Source organism: Lampris incognitus, chromosome 19, assembly GCF_029633865.1.
Source record: "Lampris incognitus isolate fLamInc1 chromosome 19, fLamInc1.hap2, whole genome shotgun sequence".
NCBI lineage: Eukaryota > Metazoa > Chordata > Actinopteri > Lampriformes > Lampridae > Lampris > Lampris incognitus.
In genome coordinates, this window is record NC_079229.1 from 21,781,518 (window position 1) to 21,803,573 (window position 22,056).

Sequence of the window (22,056 nt, forward strand, 5' to 3'; positions counted from 1 at the left end):
CCGACTACAGATTATCTCCTTCCCCGTGGAACTCATTATCCACAGCTTGTAAAGTCCCCCAATGCTTTCCCCCCTCTCTCTCTCTCTCTCTCTCTCTCTCTCTCTCTCGCCCCCCCCCCACACCTCTTCCAGGCTAGAACCTGTAATTCGATGCAACCTCGGAAAGCATTTTCAATATTTATTTATTTCTATATATTTTTTATTGTTTTTATTCATTTTTTATTTAGTTAACAAAAAGCAACAGGTACAATAATTCACCAATATTTGGGACATCCAGGTAGCGTAGTGGTCTATTCCGTTGCCTACCAACACAGGGATCACCGGTTCGAATCCCCGTGTTAGCTCCGGCTTGGTCGGGCGTCCCTACAGACACAATTGGCCGTGTCTGTGGGTGGGAAGCCAGATGTGGGTATGTGTCCTGGTTGCTGCACTAGCGCCTCCTCTGGTCGGTCAGGGCGCCTGTTCAGTGGGGAGGGGGAACTGGGGGGTATAGCATGGTCCTCTCACACGCTACGTACCCCTGGTGAAACCCCTCACTTTCAGGTGAACAGAAGCGGCTGGCGACTCCACATGTATCAAAGGAGACATGTGGTAGTCTGCAGCCCTCCCTGGATCAGCAGAAGGGGTGGCGCAACGACCAGAATGGCTCGGGAGAGTGGAGTAATTGGCCGGGACAAATGGGGGAGAAAACGGGGGAAATTGTTTTCACCAACACATAAACTAACTGGTACATATCTAACCATTGGGCCATTTGTAAGAAAATCTCGAGAATTTTTTTGTAAGAAATTCCCAATCTTAAAAATTACCATTTGAGAGCTCGGGGGGGGGGGGGGGGGGGGACTCATCTTATGATTTAGTTTTGTAATTAGACTTCCCCTTTGTTAAGATAACACAACATATTTTCTTTAGTAATTCCATACCCATAATATTTTTGACTCGCTTTTAACCTTTTTGTTGTTAATAATAATAATAATAAATTAAACTTATATAGCGCTTTTCTAATACTCAAAGTTGCTTTACAATAAACAGGGTGAAACAAGACGACAGATAAACATAACACAGACATACAGGGGTGGATGGGAAGAGGGGCTACGAGAGGGAGAAGCAGCAGCCACACACGACGCCAGTACTCTCCCACTTGGACAGATACAAAATGGGGGGGGGGGGTAAAGTCCTTGAACCCAAGGACACTTTACACTTATCTAGTGTAAAGTGTCCTTGAAGTGCTATACAAAACCTGGTTGTTGTTGTTGTTGTTATCTCAGACACGGGGCCACCACTAGACTCACCTTTACAACAGTATCTTATGGTTAACTTATGATCCTTAAACCTGTCCTTTCACCAACAACTACAACAAAAACCCTAGTGCCTCAGTTAGACTGTTTACATGATATACTGTTGGATGGATGGATAGATAAGATCGCTTTATTAATCCCTGGAGGGAAATTAAAATGTTATAGCATTACATTAAAATACTAATGACAACAGATAAGACTAATGAAGAGCAAAAAGTGTACGTTTCAAGTGTTCTTGTAAAGGGAAGTTATTTCACCAGCAGTTCAATGCAAGCAGGCCCGGCAAAGACAGACGCATTGTGAAGTCTGATAGCAACCGGCAGGAATGACCTCCTGTATCGCTCCTTAAAACACCGGGGTTGAATGAGTCTGTTGCGAAAGGTGCTCTTCAGCTTGGCTAATGTGTTGTGGAGGGGATGGGAGGCGTTGCCCAGGATCGCCAATAGTTTAGCCAGCGTCTTCCACCACCTCCTCCAGTGTGGCCAGCCTGATCCAGAGACAGACCCAGCCTTCTTTACGAGTTTATTCGGTCTGTTGGTGTCCTTTGCTTTGATACCTTCACCCCAGCACACCACAGCATAGAAGATGGTGCTCTTATAGAACTTGTGAGGCATCTTATTGCGTACACTGAAGGCCCTGAGCCTTCTCAGGAAATAAAGCCAGCTCATGCCCTTCTTGTAGATGACCTCAGTGGTGTCGGTGGACCATTCCAGCTTGTTGTCTAGTTGATTGCCCAGATCCTTGTAGGACTTGATGATCTCCATGTCACTCCCACTGATGCAGATGGGTAAAGATGGGGCCTTCTTCTCCCTGAAAGCCACCACAACCTCTTTTGCCTTGACCATGTTCAGCTACAGGGGGTTTTCCCCGCCACCACTTCAAAAAGTGGTCCACTAGGCCACTGTACTCCTCCTCCTGGCCACTCTCCACACAGCCCACAATGGCAGCGTCATCTGAGAATTTCTGTAGATGACAGGATTCAGAGTCGCACTTGAAGTCGGACGTATAGATGGTGAAGAGGAAGAGAGATAGCACAGTCACCTGTGGCCCCATATTTTGCTGCTGTAAAGTTGTGTCGAGCAGTGATCCCATGTCCAAGATCTCCAAAATGAAGCTGGTGAGTAAAATGATATCATAGCCCATATGGGCAATGACAAAACGTGAAAATAAGACATAGGATGTAAAAAAAAAAAAAAAGACCTGAAACTATCCTTTAATATGGGTAGAATTTAAATTGATGATAAATTTCTTATATGTACTAACCTTCTTTTATTAGGATAAGTCACATAGCACCATTGCCCAAAGTGAATGGAAAGGTGGATTGGAGTTTGGTTTTTTTTATCTTTCCCCCTTTTTCACCCCAATTGCACCCGGCCAATTACCCCACCCCCCGAGCTGTCTCGATCGCTGCTCCACCTCCTCTGTCGATCCGGGGAGGGCTGCAGACTACCACATGCCTCCTCCAATACATGTGGAGTCGCCAACCACTTCTTTTCACCTGACAGTGAGGAGTTTTGCCAAGTAGAAGTAGCGCGTGGGGGTATCACGCTATTCCCCCCAGTCCCCCTCCCCCCCAACAGGCGCCCCGACCGACCGACCAGAGGAGACGCTAGTGCAGTGACCAGGACACATATCCACATCCGGCTTCCCAGGTAAGATCCCCACGTTGGTAGGCAATGGAATAGACCGCCACGCTACCCGGACGCTCCTGGATTGGAGTTTTTGTCAGTCTGTTCAATGCAGGGGGAGGCAAAACCCTCAAACCGACCTCTGTATCTATATCCTTATGGTTAACACGATCGAAGGATTTCAGAATAATTTCCAAAATAACACAGCGAGTGTAATGCAGGTGCATAGAAGCCATGGAAACCTAAAACTAGTGGCACTTTTACAACAAGAGTCTCTCTCTTTCAGCACGAGAAGTCCGCTCATCGGAGGAGGGCTCGGGAACTGTGAACCAATTTGCTTCTGGGAAAAGGGGAGCTGGCAGTGATAGGCCGAGCCCACAGGGGAAACCCGGGCCTTCTTCCCTCAGTGAGGGTGTGAAAACAGTGAGGGAAGAGAGTTGAGGCAGGAGGCTGGGAGTTAAAGCGTTCCACGCAGTTTGGGTAAGTGGCATGTCTCATACGGCACAGGCATGGCATACATTTATTCATGACATCAGGTGGAGTCCCTGTAGGGGACAGCAACTATAGGCGAGGTGGGGGGGGGGGGGTGGCTCTCACTAACAACTTCGATGCCTCTCAGCTCCCCCGGCTGAGCGGCGAGAACGCGTTCACATCCCGCGACGTTGAGTATGAGCATCTCTCTATGAAGTCTGCCGTTATTGCTGCATTCATCACACGAAGGAATATGAGAATTTCAGAAAATCACTTTTAAAGGAATATGAATTCGGCGCCATTTCAAATTGCTGTATTTAAATGAGGGCCATTTTGTCAATCACTACCACTGTCCCGCCTGCTTACCATAAAGAGGTTATTCTACGGAAATGAATAATTTTTATTTATTTATTTCTTGTCTGAAATATGGATGCATGGAAATAAGTGCTATATTGCCCTCTGAGAAAATTGTTTTTGGCTTTACTTATCTCTTCTCCACAGTCTGTCTGCATTTCCTGTTTGTTTTTCTGTCAGTCAGTCACACAAGTCTTTTGCTGTCTTCTTTCACCTCTTGACCCCTCTCTGATTCACCCAGCTCTCTCTACTTTTCTTCTTTTTTCCCCACCTTTCTGTTTGCATTCAAAATTGTGTGTGTGTGTGTGTGTGTGTGTGTGTATCTTAGACCAAATGCCACTACTGCTGGTCCAACTGAGACTGAGAGATAGAGAGGGGGAAGGAATTGGAAGAACAGTAATAGAGGAACAGAGGAATCAAAAAGAGATAGAACAACAGAGACAGCAACATACACAGAGACAGAAACGAGGACAAACAAACAGAGATCAACACAACAGGGGTGGTGGTGGTGGGATGTCAGAAACAGCAGAGACAGAGAAACAAGGATGATGATAAAAGTGACGGAGATAGCTGGAGCGTGTAAATACAAAGCAAAGCTGCTACCAAATTAACACGTGTGCTAAAGTCAAGCGTTGGTGAGGAACAAGAGCAGTCCACAATGGAAGGCCCTGGGGATGGTTCTGGGTGGTCTCCCTCCTACACACTTTGTGCTGTCCACCCACATTATTCTTCCAGTGTCTGTTTGCTTCTTTTAATGTTCTGTACATGGGGCGTCCCGGTAGCATGGCGGTCTATTCTGTTGCCTACCAACACGCGGATCACAGGTTCGAATCCCCATGTTACCTCTGGCTTGGTGGGGCGTCACTACAGACACAATTGGCCATGTCTGCAGGTGGGAAGCCGGATGTGGGTATGTATCCTGGTCGCTGCATTAGCGCCTCCTCTGGTCGGTCAGGGCACCTGTTCGGGGGGTGAAACTCACTCTCAGGTGAAAAGAAGCGGCTGGTGACTCCACATGTATTGGAGGAGGCATGTGGTAGTCTGCAGCCCTCCCCGGATCAGCAGAGGGTGTGGGGCAGCGACCGGGACGACTCGGAAGAGTGGGGTAATTGGTCAAGTACAATTGGGAGAAAAAAATATGTTCTGTACATGTGAATGTGTGTGTGCGTGCACTGGAATAGGTGTTACTCTCAGGTGTTATGTTCGCAATACCTGACGACATTGCCGTCCAGTGCACCGGAAACGTGGACATTGCAAGACTCCACACAGTTGTAAATGCTACCGAGCCTTTCGACGTCCCACAACATGTGTCACAAAAGTCACCAAAATTGCCGCCCTTGTTGATGCTCTGGCAGCAGCTGCTGCATCTCCACCTCATTGTGCCCATGTCCAATGGCACAGCTGAGTGGAGTGTCTCAAGTCTCCGGCGTTTGAAGACTTGCATCCGATCTACAATGACAGACAGGGCAAGGGATGCTACAGTGACAGAGGGTCACCTGACTAACGACTTGGACGTGAACAAAGCATTACATGGATTTTGCTTTGGGACCGATGGGTGCACTCAGTACTTTGGAAAATCAGCCCAGGGGACTAAACCTCGCTCTTTCTTCTAAGTGCAGTTTTCAGTAGGATTTGTTGACAGACATGCAGCCAAGCATGGGATAATTATCAGATACTCTCTGCTTGCAGGATAATGAAGTATGAAGCCTACTAGTCATGTTGTCTCATTACAAACTGTCCTTTTTAATGTTAAATGTTGAAACGTTAAATTAAATGTTCTAATTACCACCACTCACAAGGAGTAACCCAACTTTTCTACTTTTCAGGTTATACATTTACTTTCTAAGGATTACTAAGTAAATTTGTTTGGGCATCCGGGTAGCGTAGCGGTCTATTCCGTTGCCTACCAACACGGGGATCGCCGGTACGAATCCCCGTGTTACCTCCGGCTTGGTCGGGCGTCCCTACAGACACAATTTGTTGTGTCTGCGAGTGGGAAGCTGGATGTGGGTATGTGTCCTGGTCACTGCACTAGCGCCTCCTCTGGTCGGTCGGGGCACCTGTTCAGGGGGGAGGGGGAACTGGGGGGAATAGCAGGACCCCCCTACACACACGCTACGTCCTCCTGGTGAAACTCCTCACTGTCAGGTGAAAAGAAGCGGCTGGCGACTCCACATGTATTGGAGGAGGCATGTGGTAGTCTGCAGCCCTCCCCGGATCGGCAGAGGGGGTGGAGCAGCGACCGGGATGGCTCGGAAGAGTGGGGTAATTGGTCAAGTACAATTGGGGACAAAATCCCCCCAAAAAAGTAAGTTTTTCTGTATAATATCAACTTGTGCTGAAGAGATCTACATTGTGTCACATGTCTATGGGACTAAACCTCGCTGTGCTGCAGTGAGCATGTTAGTAGGTATATGGATGTAAAGACTCTTTAATAGGGCGTGAATTCTGATTCTCTTTTGAACCGTATTATAAAACATAGGGACTGGCTGGCTGGTTGACTGGACACAGTGCATCAGTTCTCAGAGTGAATCACATAATGGTCTGTATTAACAGGAGCCAGGATGCTTCTTTTGGGTCAAACCTTTTTAGCGCCTTGCTGGTGGATCACCGCGCTTAAAAAAAAAACCAAACAAAAAAAACTCTCATTTTGATCTGGGAGCACCCCGATGAGAAGAGGGGATGCATTTCTTACCATATTTAGGTAGGCTAGGCTGAGAACGAGAGAAAGTTGACTAGACTATCACGTCATCCAAAGCTGGATGTCCCCCCACTCCAACTTACTCTGGCACCACTGTGTGTGTGTGTGTGTCTGTGTCTGTGTATGTGCGCACGCATGTGTGTGTGTGTGTGTGTGTGTGTGTGTGTATGTGTGCATGTAGATATTTATGCAGCTTCAACATTCCTATGTATTTTGCGTAGTAAGTGTTTGCATTTGGATGCATAGGAAGGTTTGTTGGATTTGCACATTCCAACAACAGACCTAATCCCCTGTGATTGAAAAACGTTGAGTGTGGCTGCAGAGCGCCGACAGAGTGTGCGCACAGAGAGCTGCTGGAATTACATCACAGAGAGGGGCTTAAGATGTACTCTGCCCTAAAACCAAAGTAACAACTATCAGTATCAAAAGGAACAAGTGTTGGAGACTGTTTGTGACTGTGTGTACTCCCACCAGAGTACTTTTGCTGCTTTTGTGTGTGTCTGTGAATGTCTATGTGTTTTTGTGTGCATAAATATGTGCTTGTCCGTGCTTTTTTTTGCAAATGTTTTAGCAATGCATGAGTGTACATCTGTCTCTGTGTGCGAGTGCGTGTAACTGTGTGCACATATCTGCTTCCATATATGTGTGTATGTCAGCTGTGTGTGCGCAATGTGTTTCTCTGTGTGTGTGTCTTGAGTTTTGAGGGACTCCTCTGTATTTTCCATATTTCAAACAGAATCTGCAACACAAAGGACGAGGCCTAGCCCAACATGATTGCCTTTAATGTTTCACATAAATCAAGGGGGGTGGAGGGGGTGGGTGGGCGGAGGTGTCGTTTTTGCAGGCCTCCCTGACGCCTCTGATTAAAGCCACTCATTACAACACAAATAAACAGTCCAGAAGCATTCACACTTCCATTTGTTAAAGCAAGGTGGTCTGGAAGGAAATGAGGGAGACGTGTGAAGGACAATTTATTAATGCCCAACAACGCTCACAGTGTAGAATCACCTTAGCCCACACTTGGAGAGCTGTCTGGGGTTTTACAGTATGAGATACTGAGGATATTTTCCATACAGAGATGTCAAAAGAACAAGTCATACTTGGCAGTATATTGACACCTCGCCATATCTGTAGTACTTGAATTATAATGATACAACAACAACAATTTACAACAATGTCATTTAGCAGACTCTTTTATCCAATGCGACGTACATCTGCAAGTTACACAAGCAAGGATCTAGTCAGGAGGCGACAACGAAAGTAGATGTAAAAAAAACTAGGTTCAAGTTCGATAGGACATAGGTGTCCATTTCCGGTGTGGGAAGATGGCGGTATGAACTCACGTTTGCGGCGGCCTCACCCAGTACTGTCCATGCAGTGGACGGTACTGGGTTTGGATGTGTTTTTGTCTTTGTGTTGCACTGCTGTGGGCTGGGGGAAACAACATTTCATTTCATTTCATGTACGCAAGCACATGAAGTGAAATGACACGTGGTCCTGATTCCTGAGGCGTCAACAGACAATGCATAGGGTGCATAGAAGTGATTTTTTCTTTAATACCATCAGGTGTTACACTTATTTAGTTGCTGCACAGTAATAAAAAACACACAGATGTGTGTGTACAGTCTGCTGCCACATGCCGACCCAATAACCCAGACCCACAGACTCACAGACACATGCCCACGCAACCACAAAACTGCATAAGTAGTCAGTCAATCAGACAGACGGGTGTACAGACTGACACACAGGCAGAAATTGCTCTGGGGAAGCTGTGCCGCAATCTCTCCATGGAGGAGCTAGGTGGCTCAGGAAGTGACCTAGATACTGTATAGTCCAGTATGGCACACTGCATTGCTAATGGGCCATTTTGAGCTTTGCCAGCACTGCCACTCATGTTACCCTAAACAGGGCTACTGCTGCCATTGTGCACATAGCCTTGTGTTTAACCAGCACAGCAGCCAGTCTGCCTGGCTTTTAATGACGACAACTGCAACTCGGGGTGGAAGTAGAGCGCTATAGGGAGAGAGTCAACTCTGATACCGAAATAACTTTACAAAACAACTCTGATGTGCAGAGACTAACACAGCACATTTGTGGGGAAGACACTTTTGATTTGAGAGGAGCATCTTTTTCCTCCCATTTGTTTAGGCTGCATTCACCTCCCACAGCTCCCCTACACCGTCATGAGAGAAGAACCTCTGAGTGTCATTATTCTAAGTACCTGAATGACGCACGAACTCATTTTAGTCATCTGGGCTTGTTTTTTTTTCCTGTACTTTTTCCTTTCATCTCCAATTTGTTCCCGAACTGTGTGCCCATGAGTCTGCAGACAGGTGGGTTTTGTGACACTTTATGTTTGAGAAATTTCTAAAGCTGCCTGGGAATGGACAGGCAGAGAGAGGAGAGGCAGGGATGCTGTCTCTTAAACGTCAAGCTCTGAAACACACCCACACCCCCACTCCAGCCGAACCATTGTATTTGAGGCACTAGGAGGGAGAAGACAGTAAAACCATTGATCCGTGACATACATCCTCCTGGCACACCGAGGAGAGACGGGAGAGGTCTTTCTGTCAATGCCGCGGTGAGTCCTCAGGGCAGAATGTGTGTGTGTGTGCACATGCACATAACAGTGAACAGAGAGATGAGGGGTGGAAAGACACCTGGAGACATGCAAAATCAATTTCAGTCTGCAATCGTACCAAAGCAATACAGATTATACGCAGATGCACATATCCTCCAATCATAGACATCATTTCAACCCCTTCCTCTTTCACCCATGTGAGACAGAAATTGGTACTCTAACTCATTGTCTTTGGCCATGCCATAAGCTGCAAAGGTACTGGTCCAATGTTTTATCTGAAATAGAAAAAAGATTTGAGTTTGGAACAGGAGATGGACCCAGTGTCCCTCATCCTTGGCCTCCCAAGCAGACGCGTAACATCAAGAAACAGTAAGAGATTGTACTGTATTCTTACTTATGCTGCAAGGAGCAACATTTTGTGAATGCATGAAAGCCACTTTTTTCGACATTGTATTCTTACACTGAATTTGTTCTCTGCATTTAACCCACCCTATTGCACAGGAGCAGTGGGCAGTTGCAGCACCCGGGGAACAACGCCAGTTCATCTGTCCATGCCTTGGTCAGGGGCACAAGACAGGAGTACTAACCCTACCTAACATGCAGGTCTTTTTGATGATTATTGCAGCAGATTAATGAAAAAGTACCAACTGTTCAAGGCTGGCAGAGAGTGCCGTTTGATTTAGTGCCACTAGAGTGCCTTACATGTATATTACTCTTCCACCATGCTGCAGCGATTCTCTTGATTGTTTGTATGCATGTTGTCATTGTAACTGCTGGGGTTGTGTTTATGAAACTGAGCTGGTGTTCTGTGTTTTTGAGCTGTTTGCTTTTATTGGTTAGTTAGTTAGTTGGTTAGTTTTATTGGTTAGTAGATGATGTATCCACCTTCTACTAGTTGTAAAAATGAAAACTAATCCATCCATCCATTATCCAAACCGCTTATCCTGCTCTGGGGATGCTGGAGCCTATCCCAGCAGTCATTGGCCGGCAGGCGGGGAGACACCCTAGACAGGCCACCAGGCCATCACAGGGCTGAACCACACACACACACACACACACACACACACACACACACACACACACACACACACACACACAGGGACAATTTAGTATGACCGATTCACCTGACCTACATGTCTGGACTGTGGGAGGAAACCTGAGCGCCCATAGCAAACCCATGCAGACAAGGGGAGAACAAGCAAACGCCACACAGAGGACGCCCTGGGACAACGCCCAAGGTTGGACTACCCCGGGGCTTGAACCCAGGACCTTCTTACTGTGAGGCGACTGCGCTAACCACTGTGCCACAAGTGTTAGCCTTTACAAGCAAAATCTATCCAAAGGACAGAACTGTTACGTGCTCATGACTTATGAGCATATTTTGAATACTGCATGGAAGTATAACTAATAAATACATTATTAAAAAAAATGTGAACAGAGAGAGGAAGGAAATGACAGAAAACCCGAGTCTGTGGGGAAGGAAAAAGTAGGAAACCAATGGATCGAGATTGTAGACGAGTATATACATCACAGCCAGTGTAAGAGAACTTAAGGCAAGTCATCGGACATCCCTCTCCCCTCCCTGTGATGAATGCAACTCTAACATGTGGGATGGAAATACCTTCTCAAAATAATAATAATTTGAAGAAGAAAAAAAATCAACTCAAGAAGGAAATGAAAAAATAATCAAGACGAAATGAATGAAAAAATAATCACGAAAAAAACTTAATTTCTGATTAAAATCGAATGTATTTTTAAAATGACATGCATATTCTGAATGGATCCCTGAGGTCAAACACTTGCTCAACCCATAATAGCCAACTCAGTTTTAAGGTAAAACAGAAAAAGTTACTAAAACTGGAGGATATTTGCCTCCCAGCAAGGTGTTATTCCATAGAAAAGGTTGGTGTATGTTTTGTGCAGCACAGTGGCACAGTGGTTAGTGCTGTCGCCTCGTATGAAGAAGGTTCTGGGTTCGATTCCCGGCCGGCCAGCCGGCCAGGGTCCTTTCTGTGTGGAGTTTGCATGTTCTCCCCGTGTCTGCGTGGGTTTCCGCCAGGACCTCTGGTTTCCTCCCACAGTGCAAAGGCATGCAGGTCAGGTGAATAGGGCGTACTAAATTATCCCTAGGTGTGAATGTGTGCATAAATGTGTTTGTCTGTGTGTCTGCTCTGTGATGGACTGGCGACCTGTCCAGGGGGTTTCCCCAGCCCACTGAGATCGGCTGCAGCAACCCGTGACCCTAATTAGGATAAGCGGCTTGAAAAATGAATGAATGAATGAACGAATATGTTTTGCCTATGGTACAAACCAGCCATCTGGGCCAATTACTGGATAAAAGGAGGACTACTGTGATCATCCTAGACAAGATATCAACCATCACAATAGACAAGACCAGCAATCAAGAGTAATTTACTCCTGTGAAGTATAGGATACCATGCAGTTGCTATTATGCACTGTTCAAAACACATCAGCAAAGAAAAACCCCTTCTTTCCCTCCACCGTGTTTCCATTTCTCCGTCAATCTCTCCCCATCTCTCTCTTACGCCCACTCTCTCCCCTCCCCGACTCACAGACGAAGAGGAAAAACACCGCACATGTCTTCCTCCCTTCTATCGTCTCTCTCTCTCCCCCATCATACACTGGTGAGAGCCCAATTAAGCTTGCTTCATGACAAACGGAGCGAGATCCCAAGCAAGCGATGAAAAGAGCCTCCGTTTCTCTGACACCCTCACCAAACACAGACGGAGAAAAAAGAAACGGATCAGAAGAGAGAGGAGTGAGAGGTGGAAAACAGTGAGGGAGAAAAAAAAAAAAAAGAAGACGGAAAGAAAGACTGTTTCACCTTACATGGTGAACACATGTCTAGACTGTGACAGAGCAAGAGGAGCGCTGTCCCGGGCTTTAATTGGCTGCCTTTGACGGAAATAAGAAGTGTAATTCAACATCGATTGATATTATCTTTGTAATTCAAAAGCAATTTTCCCTGCTTTTTTTTGGTGCCTTCATTGTAATTGTGTCTCTCCCAAACCCCCTCCTTTCTCACTCGGGCGTCGAGGCACACGGAATAAGTGTGTGCATATCAGCGGCCGGGCAGTCAGTAGATGGGAAAGGTCATTTCAGCCAAAGGCCTCTATTTCATTACATGCTAAGCCCGGTGGCTAGGTGAGCAGACTAGCAATGAGGCTCACTGTAGCGGCCGGTACACTTCATTTGCATAGCATATAGGGGAAATAAATGGCTTCTCCCATGCGCCTTTCTCACCTCTGTCTTCTGCAATATAAAACATGCATTGCATATCTAATTAAACTTGTACAATCATTATTACTTTCCCGTGTTCCTCAGACACATACGTACATCCTATATGTCCGAGGCCACGCCGAACGCAACTCATTACAGACTGCATTAGCGATTAATTTGCACCATTTAGAAAAACAAAACGTGACTGCGCTTGTTTTCGTGATCTTGGTACGTGTCAGTTGTGTTTTCTCATTATGCTCAGATTTGCCTATCCTCCGAGAGTCGACTTGCGTTAGAGCAGCCTCGCTGTGATGGATCAAAGCGACGCAGGCTGCAGAGAAAATAACATCAAGGTGGAATCAAAGTGTTTCAAAGTTAGAAAGAGAAAAAAAACTGTGGAAGATTAAAAAAACTAATAATAATAAAAAAAAACTAATAAAAAAAACCCTCCAGAGCCATTTTTGCTTGGAACATCGGGGTTGCTGAAAGCAGGAGTGGAGATGGTAAAACGGGGGGGGGCCACTTGAGAGAGCCGGAGGACGAGTGAAGGGGAGAAAGAATGAAAGGTATGAGAGGAGTGCTGGATTAACAGGACATTTTAGGGGATTTCACACACTAGATATACATCGCAATATCTGCTTACATGAGCAAAAATAGCATGTTTAAGAATGAATCCAGCTGAAGTTAATCACATTGATCTGTTTGGTCATGCCACCCCTCCCCCTCTCCCCTTTTTCTCCCCAGTTGCATGCGGCCAATTACCCCACTCTTCCGAGCCGTCCCGGTCGCTGCTCCACCCCCTCTGCCGAGCTGGAGAGGGCTGCAGACTACCACGTTTCCTCCAATACATGCGGAGTCGCCAGCCACTTCTTTTCACCTGACAATGAGGCATTTCACCAGAGGGACGTAGCGTATGGGAGGATCACGCTATTCCCCTCAGTACCCCCCCCCCGAACAAGTGCCCCGACCAACCAGAGGAGGCGCTAGTGCAGCGACCAGGACACATACCCACATCCAGCTTCCTACTCACAAGACACGGCCAACTGCAGGGACGCCTGACTAAGCCAGAGGTAACATGGGGATTCGAACCAGCAATCCCGGTGCTGGGAGGCAACAGAATAGACCACCACGCTACCTGGATGCCCCCTGTTTGGTAATGTTAAGTATGGTATCAAACCAAATCTAACAAATAATCCTCCCTCAAATATTTCAGACCTCATTTTGGGAGAAATTTTAGGTAATACATTCTCATCGTTGTTAATTTAGACAGCAGAGTTGTGTAAACTGTGTGTGTATGTATGTGGCACAACATCCGAATTTAATCACGATACAATACCGCTGAAAGACGGTGATACCGAAGACAATATTGAATGAATGGTCAGCCCTAAATGAGAGAAGAGAACGAGATGGGAGAAGAGAAGAGAAGAAATATCTTGATAAGGAGAGGGGTCCTGTTTCTTGTGGTGCTGGGGGTGGGGAGGATTCCTCTGGGTTTGGATCATTAGTAGTCATTGGCCTGGCGGAGTATGAAGAGGTGCGCTGCTACACTTAATTTGAGCTCCTTAATAACACACTTTATGAATTCAGTCATGTTTGCAGCCCTCTCCCTGAGACACAGCGAGGGACACCAGTGGATCTCATTTCAGGCCGACAAGATTTCAGATTCAATTAACTACACGTTGCAACACCCACCTCTCTCTCTCTCTTTCTCTCTCCCTTACACACACACACACACACACACACACACACACACACACACACACACACACACACAAACAGCCATCTCACCAGTCTTCGTCTCCCTCCCTGGGCCTCAAGGTCTATCTTGAAGCCCTGCGTGATCATTCTAAACTTAATTACTCTCAGGTTGTCTGATGGAGGCCCACTGGTGCCTGATCATATTTGCATTGAGTGTCCAAAGAAAGGAGAGGAAGTGGGGTTGGACAGCTCCACCCCACCCTCAAAACGCCAACTCTGGCATTGTGGCTACATTCATAAACTGTGCCTGCCCCCCCCCCCCCCCGCACCATACTCCCACCTCAGCTTTTGTACCTCTAAAAGCATCCCCACCTTTCGAAATTGACAGTGACATCCAATCTTTTGACACTTGACACAAAGCTGCACTTAGCCTGACCTTGTATGCTGGAGAGTTCGTTGTTTTACCATTGCCATTCCTCTTTGCTGGGCTCTTCGTCTGTGGTGCCCATCTCCTCTGTTGAAAGTCAGCTGTTCATTGTTTTCACCCCCACACACCTCTTCGGTACACACTGCCAGGCGATTAATAGAATGTCAAATTTATACGACATGTTTGGAGCATTTTTGTAGAAGGTTTTGGAGTTTACCCTCTAAATACCCCCTTTAAAGCTTATCAGGATCATGCAGTGGAAATGAAAGGAGACAATTTTCAAAAAGAGAGTGGACAAATATGACCTCTCTTTGTATAAAGCCCCTGGCGACAAGATGTTTTCTTTTTTTCCTGTCCAGCCATTTAACAGTGACACTGAGGTTTAACTTGGGGTCAGTCAGTTCTTAAGGATTTCTCTCTTTCTCATCTCCCTTTGCAACATTTCATTCATTCCTGAGTTGTTGTGTGTCACTTTTTAAACTCTTAAGTCACACATTTATCCATCCATTTCTTTAGTCACACACACACACACACACACACACACACACACAAATATATATAAGTGAAAAGATGGGGGCCGAGGGTTAGTGAGTGTAAGCACCACTGCCCAAGACCAAACAAGGAACATTCAAGAGTTTTTCCCCGAAACTGTCCTAATGAGGAGCAGAATATCAATATATATATGTGTGTGTATGTATGTATGATTGCTTACGGCATGAAACAGGCTTGTACTGTCCATTAATAAATTACTTTAATCACTGGATTATATTATACATATTTAAAATCTCCCTCTCACCCTTTTTCGGGTGGTGTGTGTCTTCATATATATTTTGTCACACATTGCCTGGCATCTTGTACCTGCCTTTTTGCCATCTTGACCAAGACCATGTGGGGCGCTATGGTGAATGAGGCACAGAGAAAGAAAACAATTATCTTTTTCTCCCAGATTACATTCAGCAGATGTCAGGGCCCACATGTGGAGGCAGCTAATTGCAGTTTCCAAATCAAGTGTGGAAAAGCACCACGAGCATGTGCGGGTCTTCCATGTGTGGGCATGCTTGAGAGAGAGAAGGTGCATGATGATGAATCAGGCACGCTCATGTGCGTGTGTCTGCAAATCGCCAGGCTAATGCATGTGTCATGTTGGTGCACCAATGATCAAACAGGCTTACCCGCCATCAGCTGCGCACGCCCACACGAGCAGAAGGAATCATATGGAGTGAAAGTACAGAGCAGAATTGTTGCTGCACAGAATCACGCTAACTAGCTGCTGTCATGCTACACATAAGATGGTGCTATCAGCTGTCGTGGCATGCTATCCATCTACATCTGCCCCCCCCCCACATACACACACAGTTCACAATAAACAAACACCCCTTCATTCCTCACACTCTGATATAGCATGCATACTCCAGCACTTCAAGTGTGCTCCCATACAGCCGAAGAATAATACAGATTGAACGATGGGAAATGTCCCTCTGTGCTCCACTCTTCTCCACACCCTTCTCCTGCATCTCCCCGTGGCCCAGAGCGAGGCAGCATCTATGGGGCGGGGCAGGCAAAGGAGGTCCCCAGGGGAAGGCACAGCTGTCACACTGAGCTCCGGTGTTGGCTGATGGCTCCGTGTGAGGCTTGCCACTTATCAGATTGGCGAGGAGGGGGGAGAGTGTGTGCAGGGAGGGTAGAAGGAGAGGTGGGGGCCTGGGAGGTGAGGGGGTAGTGACAGAACCCATTAAAGCAGCCTATCCATCCACACATGCTCTCTCTCTCTCTCTCTCTCTCTCTCTCTCTCTCTCTCTCTCTCTCTCTCTCTCTCTCTCTCTCTCTCTCTCTCACACACACACACACACACACTAACAAAATCCTCCCTACAGGCAGACCCTGACATGGTGTCGTGACCACTCCTGTGAAAACCTCCCTTCTTTTCTCATCCCCTTTCCCCTTCCTCTTCTTCCTCCTCCCCCTCCTCAACCCTGTCCTCCAGTGCCCCAGTTCACTCCAGTGCACACCCCCACCTCCGCCCTGCCATTTCAACCTCCCTCCCTCATTTCTTTTCCGGCAGCAGCCACCCGCTCAGGCCCTCATGCTCCTTTTCCCTGCAGCCCATGGTGGATTGCCCTCGCTCACATCCAAGGAGCAGGCCTCAAGCACGGAAGCCATGCGTGCAGGTCTGCAAGCATGCACACATGCAAACCATAGAGGTGCAAGTGAAGATGTATACACACAGACCCACAAACCCATACAGACACGAACTTACATACCCTCATACACAGGACGGACCCATGCACATCAGTATATCAAAGTACACACACATGGACTTCCACCAACACTGGTTCTCTCTCCCCCTCTCTTGCACCTCCTGCATGCAAGTTTGCGCACGTGCACGCGCACATACACACATGCACGCATGCACACACACGCATATACAAACACGCATGTGCACACAGCAAGATATGGAGATGAGGTATTCATGGAGGAGGTCAGTCGATCACGCACAAGACAAACAACACTTCATTAGATACTTTATAGGGAGTCCTGAAGGCCAGGCTGAGACGGCACTGTCTGCTAGCATGCTAACGGTGCCCCAGGCAAGGCTCTCAACAGCTAAACAAACCTGATAGGATCAGAAAGTAATGATCACACGTTATCCACTAGAAAGGACATAAATAATCACATACTATGGGTCAGAGAAGATAATGGCCCTCCCGACGGCATGCAGACATGGACACATACAGCCATGAAACACACACGCGGGCACAGACGTCCTAGAAAAAACAGGGATGTCGAGCTGCCTTTGCCTCTGGCTAGTTTTTATCCTACGCACGCATGCACATCTCCACCCATTCATAAGAATAACCTATTCATTACTGGATGGTACTACACTATACACCACGCCGCCTGCCATTCTCCGACCAAGACAGTATCATTCTCATTGGCAAACAGGGGAGCCGCTCTGCACTGAAGCTGCTTTGCTCCGGGCTCTGCACAGTCAATTTTCTCTACATCGCACACTCTATTCTCTCTTTCACGCACCCTTTTTCTCACAGTCTATTCATCTCGCAGTCTCTCCGTCTCCTCACCTCTCCTCTTTCTTTCTCCCTATATGAGGCCATCCTCTTATCCCCCAGCGCTGATGTTTATGCACTCCCAATCAGGCTGTCCATTAAACAGACGTGTGCAGCACACGTCCAACCAAGTCGTCCAAAGGCCTGCATGTAGATGAGCTCAAACTGCAGCGCACTGCAAACTCCTTGAAACCTCCTTAGAGGGAAGACGTGAGCGCCTGTGTATATTACATACATGTGTGAGAGATGTGTGTGTGTGTGCTGATGGGTGGATATGCTTGTCATAGAGCTGAATAGTCTACGCCATGCAAACGATAACTAGGCAGATGGGCATTAAAAAAAGATTAACCCAATCAGGATGTATACACACATGAAAACTTGCTCGAGGAAATCCGTCGTGCCACACAAACGACTGTCGAGATGTCAACATCCACACCCCTCTCCTCGTCTCTGTGCGCATGAGGACTTATCTATTAAGAGTTACTGTCAAACTTTGGGGAAGAAATGTTGAAAGCTGTAGACGGAGCACAGCTCTTAACTGTTTTTCTCTCCCTCCTGATCTACGGAGGTGCAGATTCGCTCATCCCCACCACACTTTCTCTTCCACCGCAAGGCATTTCATATCGCTTCAGATTGTTCTTTGCAAAAAAAGGCAAAAAAGTTTGCCATCATATCCATCGGGATGCATCTACACAAGCTCACCTCAGATCCCTACGCTCGCCAACTTCTAAACTTGTTTGGGGACTGCTTCATAAGAAGGGAACAGGACAGAGCGAAAGGAGAGACATGCAGAGAGAAAGAGACTCAGACAGAGGCTGAGAGGGAAAGAGCGAGAGAGAGAGAAGACAGAGAGAGAAAGGAAAGCTTACGCTGTATCATATTTGTGATATCAACAGGGAGTAAGAACAGAAGCGAGAGCACATGCAGACAGAGGAAGAAAAAGAGAGGGAGAGAGCGAGAGAGCGAGAGCAAGAGAGCGAGCTCACTATATTAGAAGTTATGTCTTAGGGCGTCCGGGTAGCGTAGAGGTCTATTCCGTTGCCTACCAATACGGGAATCACCAGTTCGAATCCCCATGTTACCTCCGGCTTGGTCGGGCATCCCTACAGATACAATTGGCCATGTCTGCGGCTGGGAAGCCAGACGTGGGTGTGTGTCCTGGTCGCTGCACTAGTGCCTCCCCTGGTCAGTCGGTGTGCCTGTTCGAGGGGAAGGGGGAACAGGGGGGACTAGCGTGATCCTCCCACGCACCATGTCCCCCTGGTGAAACTCTTCACTATCAGGTGAAAAGAAGCGGGCGGCGACTCCACATGTATCGGAGGAGGCATTGTGGTTGTCTGCAGCCCTCCCCGGATCAACAGAGGGGGTGGAGCAGCGTCCAGGATGGCTCGGAAGAGTGGGGTAATTGGCAAAGTACAATTGGGGAGAAAAAAAAGGGGGGGGCTATCTCTTTACAATCAGAAGACAATGGTCCAACAGAAAAAGGCACGGGGTCGGGGTGACCGTCAGCCAGGGCTGCCGTAAACCATGTCACTCACAGATAATGAGGGATGATGGGACCGACAGGGGCACATCGAGTCAGCCCGACCTGGGTTGGCACACACAGCCACTCAAAACCTCTGCCAACAGCACTGATTGGAGTAAACTGAAAATGTTAAGTGTCTGAGTCGAATTTCAACTGTCTTCCACTTATCAAACACTTGTTTGTGTTGCATGTAAGAGTGTTTGTGTGCGATTGTGTGCATGTATGTGTACACGTCTCCTTTTTTTTTTACTTAAGCATGATTAGATGTGAGAACCCGTGGTTATGTGATTTATTATAGAATATATTTACTCCAGAGGATGTGACGACAAACAAACAAACACACAAATCACAAAATTACACCAGATAAGCGAGCTCTGTGTCCCTCAATCATGACCTCGAAACACACTTGTTGTCTTTATTGTTCATCACCAAGCCATGCCCTGCGATGCGCCAACTAATCCCATTAAAGTAATCCACATGAAAACAACTTCTGGCATGATAATGCCGCGCGCCGCCTCCAACGTTAATTTATGCTTTATTCAAATGAGAGAATCCAAAAAACAAATGTGACTCCTCCATTAATTTTCCTTGTGGCAGGGCTGGTGAACGAGCTCAGAACTGTGCCCCCTATCAGCCCGTAATTTTACCCACAGGATGTTTATTTTCATCTTCACAGTACTGAAGAGTTTCTCCTGGCAGGCCAAGCTCTGTGTAAACTGTGTAGGGCCCAAGGTATACAGGATAGTTGTGCGATGAACAGAATCGATGATTTTAGCAATTAGTACTGCGAGCTATTTTCGCAGCAAGATATCATTTTTGGATCCTGCTAAGACGCTTTGCTAATTGCCAAATTGGGAGTGTAGACAAACCTACCAGCCTAAAATCATCCTCCATTTGCCTTTTGGCTGTGAATGTCTCACCCTTTGTACATTAACTTGCACTAGGAAGCTTGGCGAGGTGAGGGCCGATGCAAAACAGCCATTACAGGGAAGGGCTGACAAAAGAAAATTAATCTTTATATTTGTGTTGTACTGGTTGGGCACTTAGAGCAGAATTATGCTCAGCTTCATGGTATCAAAATGTGACCTGTTGTGGGCGTCCGGGTAGCGTAGCGGTCTATTCAGTTGCCTACCAACACGGGGATTGCCGGTTCGATTCCCCGTGTTGCCTCCGGCTTGGTCGGGTGTCCCTACAGACACAATTGGGCGTGTCTGCGGGTGGGAAGGCAGATGTGGGTATGTGTCCTGGTTGCTGCACTAGCGCCTCCTCTGGTCGGTCGGGGCACCTGTTGGGGGCGGGACTGGGGGGGGGGGTTAGCGTGATCCTCCCATGTGCTATGTCTTCCCGGTGAAACTCCTCACTGTCAGGTGTAAAGAAGCAGCTGGTGACTCCACATGTATCAGAGGAGGCATGTGGTAGACTGCAGCCTTCCCCGGATCAGCAGAGGGGGTGGAGCAGTGACCAGGATGGCTCAGAAGAGCGGGGTAATTGGCCAAGTACAATTAGGGAGAAAATGGGGGAACAATCACAAAAAATAAAAAAACGTGATCTGTTTTGGGGAACAGCTAACATCAGTCTCTGTGCAGGTACATGAGACCATTGCAAAAAACCCTGAGAATGCCAAGCCAGGCAGAACCATTTTAAAATGCAGTGGATTTGACAACCTCCAAAGGCCTCCTTATCCTCTGTGTGCTTCAAAACTGAATCACAGTTCCCACATTAGCACTCGTACGGACCGAGGGCTTTGTCTAAGGGTTAACAAATGCTGAATGTGTTTACATGGCTGAATACTGCACGTGGGATTATGAATAAAACATAATGCCCTTATTAAAAATAATCTGCCTCAAAAGTGCCAGAGGCCCTGGAGGTCGATAACCACCCCTCCCATCACCAGGTTCAAGGAGAGAGGGGTTTGTGATTAGTACTGGCAACATCCAGAGAACACATTCAAGTTCGCGGATGCTCTGGTCATGAAAGCGCTGCGCTGAATTAAACTAAGCAGGGAACGACTGGCGCTCGGGGCGAGTGAAGGTGGAATGTCTGAGCAGAGCTCAGCCTTGCCCTCACCTGAACATCTCGCCCAGGCCCTTCAACACTCCTCTCTTGGCTTTGGTCTTGTCCTTGTCTCTCTCCTTCTCTTTATCCCTCTCCGTCTTTTTCTTGTCCTTCCCTCCTCTCTCCTTCTCTCTCCGTCTGTCGTCTTTGTTCTGGCCGCCATTCGTCTGGGGCGGCGCGAGGTCAGTGCTGGCAGATAAACCGTCTCGCCCAGACAGGGAGCTCCCCTCCGTATCCTCATCCACTGCAGAGAGAGAAAGACGGGAAAAGAGAGAGAGGGGAAGAGAGAGGAGGAGAAAACAGAGTGACAGATGCAGGGAGAGATAGAAAGAGGCAGACAGACAGGTACACAAGTAGATAGAGGAGGAAGAAATGCAGAAAAACATCATTAAAAAAAGTAAAACACTGAAAAGCACAAAGACAAAAAAAATCTGTTAACACTGGACTCTTCACTGGCTGAGGACACCCTGCAGTTGAAGCAACAAACAATAACACACACACACACACACGATTGTACTTCTTTTTGAGGACCACTCACTGACTACATTCATTCCCTAGCCCCTAACCCTAACCATCAGAACTACATGCCTAACGCTAAACCTAACGCTGACTTGAACCTAATCCTAATTCTAACCCTAAACCCAAGTCCTGGACCAAAAACAGACCCTTAAAGAAGTGAGGGCCGGACAAAATGTCCTCATTCTGATGGTTAAATACTCAAATTGGTCCTCATGAAGATAGAAGCACCTGTACACATACACACACACAAACTCTCTCTCTCTGACACACAAACTGTCACACACACAAACTGTCACTCTCACACACACACAAACTCTCTCTCTCACACACGCAAAAACTCACACACACACACAAACCCTCTCTCTCTGACACACAAACTGTCACACACACAAACTGTCACTCTCACACACACACACACAAACTCTCTCTCTCTCTCACACACACACACACACACACACACACACACACACACACACACACACACACACACACACACA

General features: G+C 47.1%; 1 protein-coding gene across 1 annotated transcript in view; it reads right to left on the reverse strand.

The window, feature by feature from the left end:
• The window catches only part of LOC130129512 (partitioning defective 3 homolog), a 465,188-nt gene that overhangs the window by 119,662 nt on the left and 323,470 nt on the right, over positions 1-22,056 (reverse strand). The window contains exon 19 of the mRNA XM_056299064.1: positions 21,053-21,284. Coding sequence (XP_056155039.1) covers positions 21,053-21,284 — 232 coding nt within the window. The remainder of the gene's footprint in view (positions 1-21,052; positions 21,285-22,056) is intronic.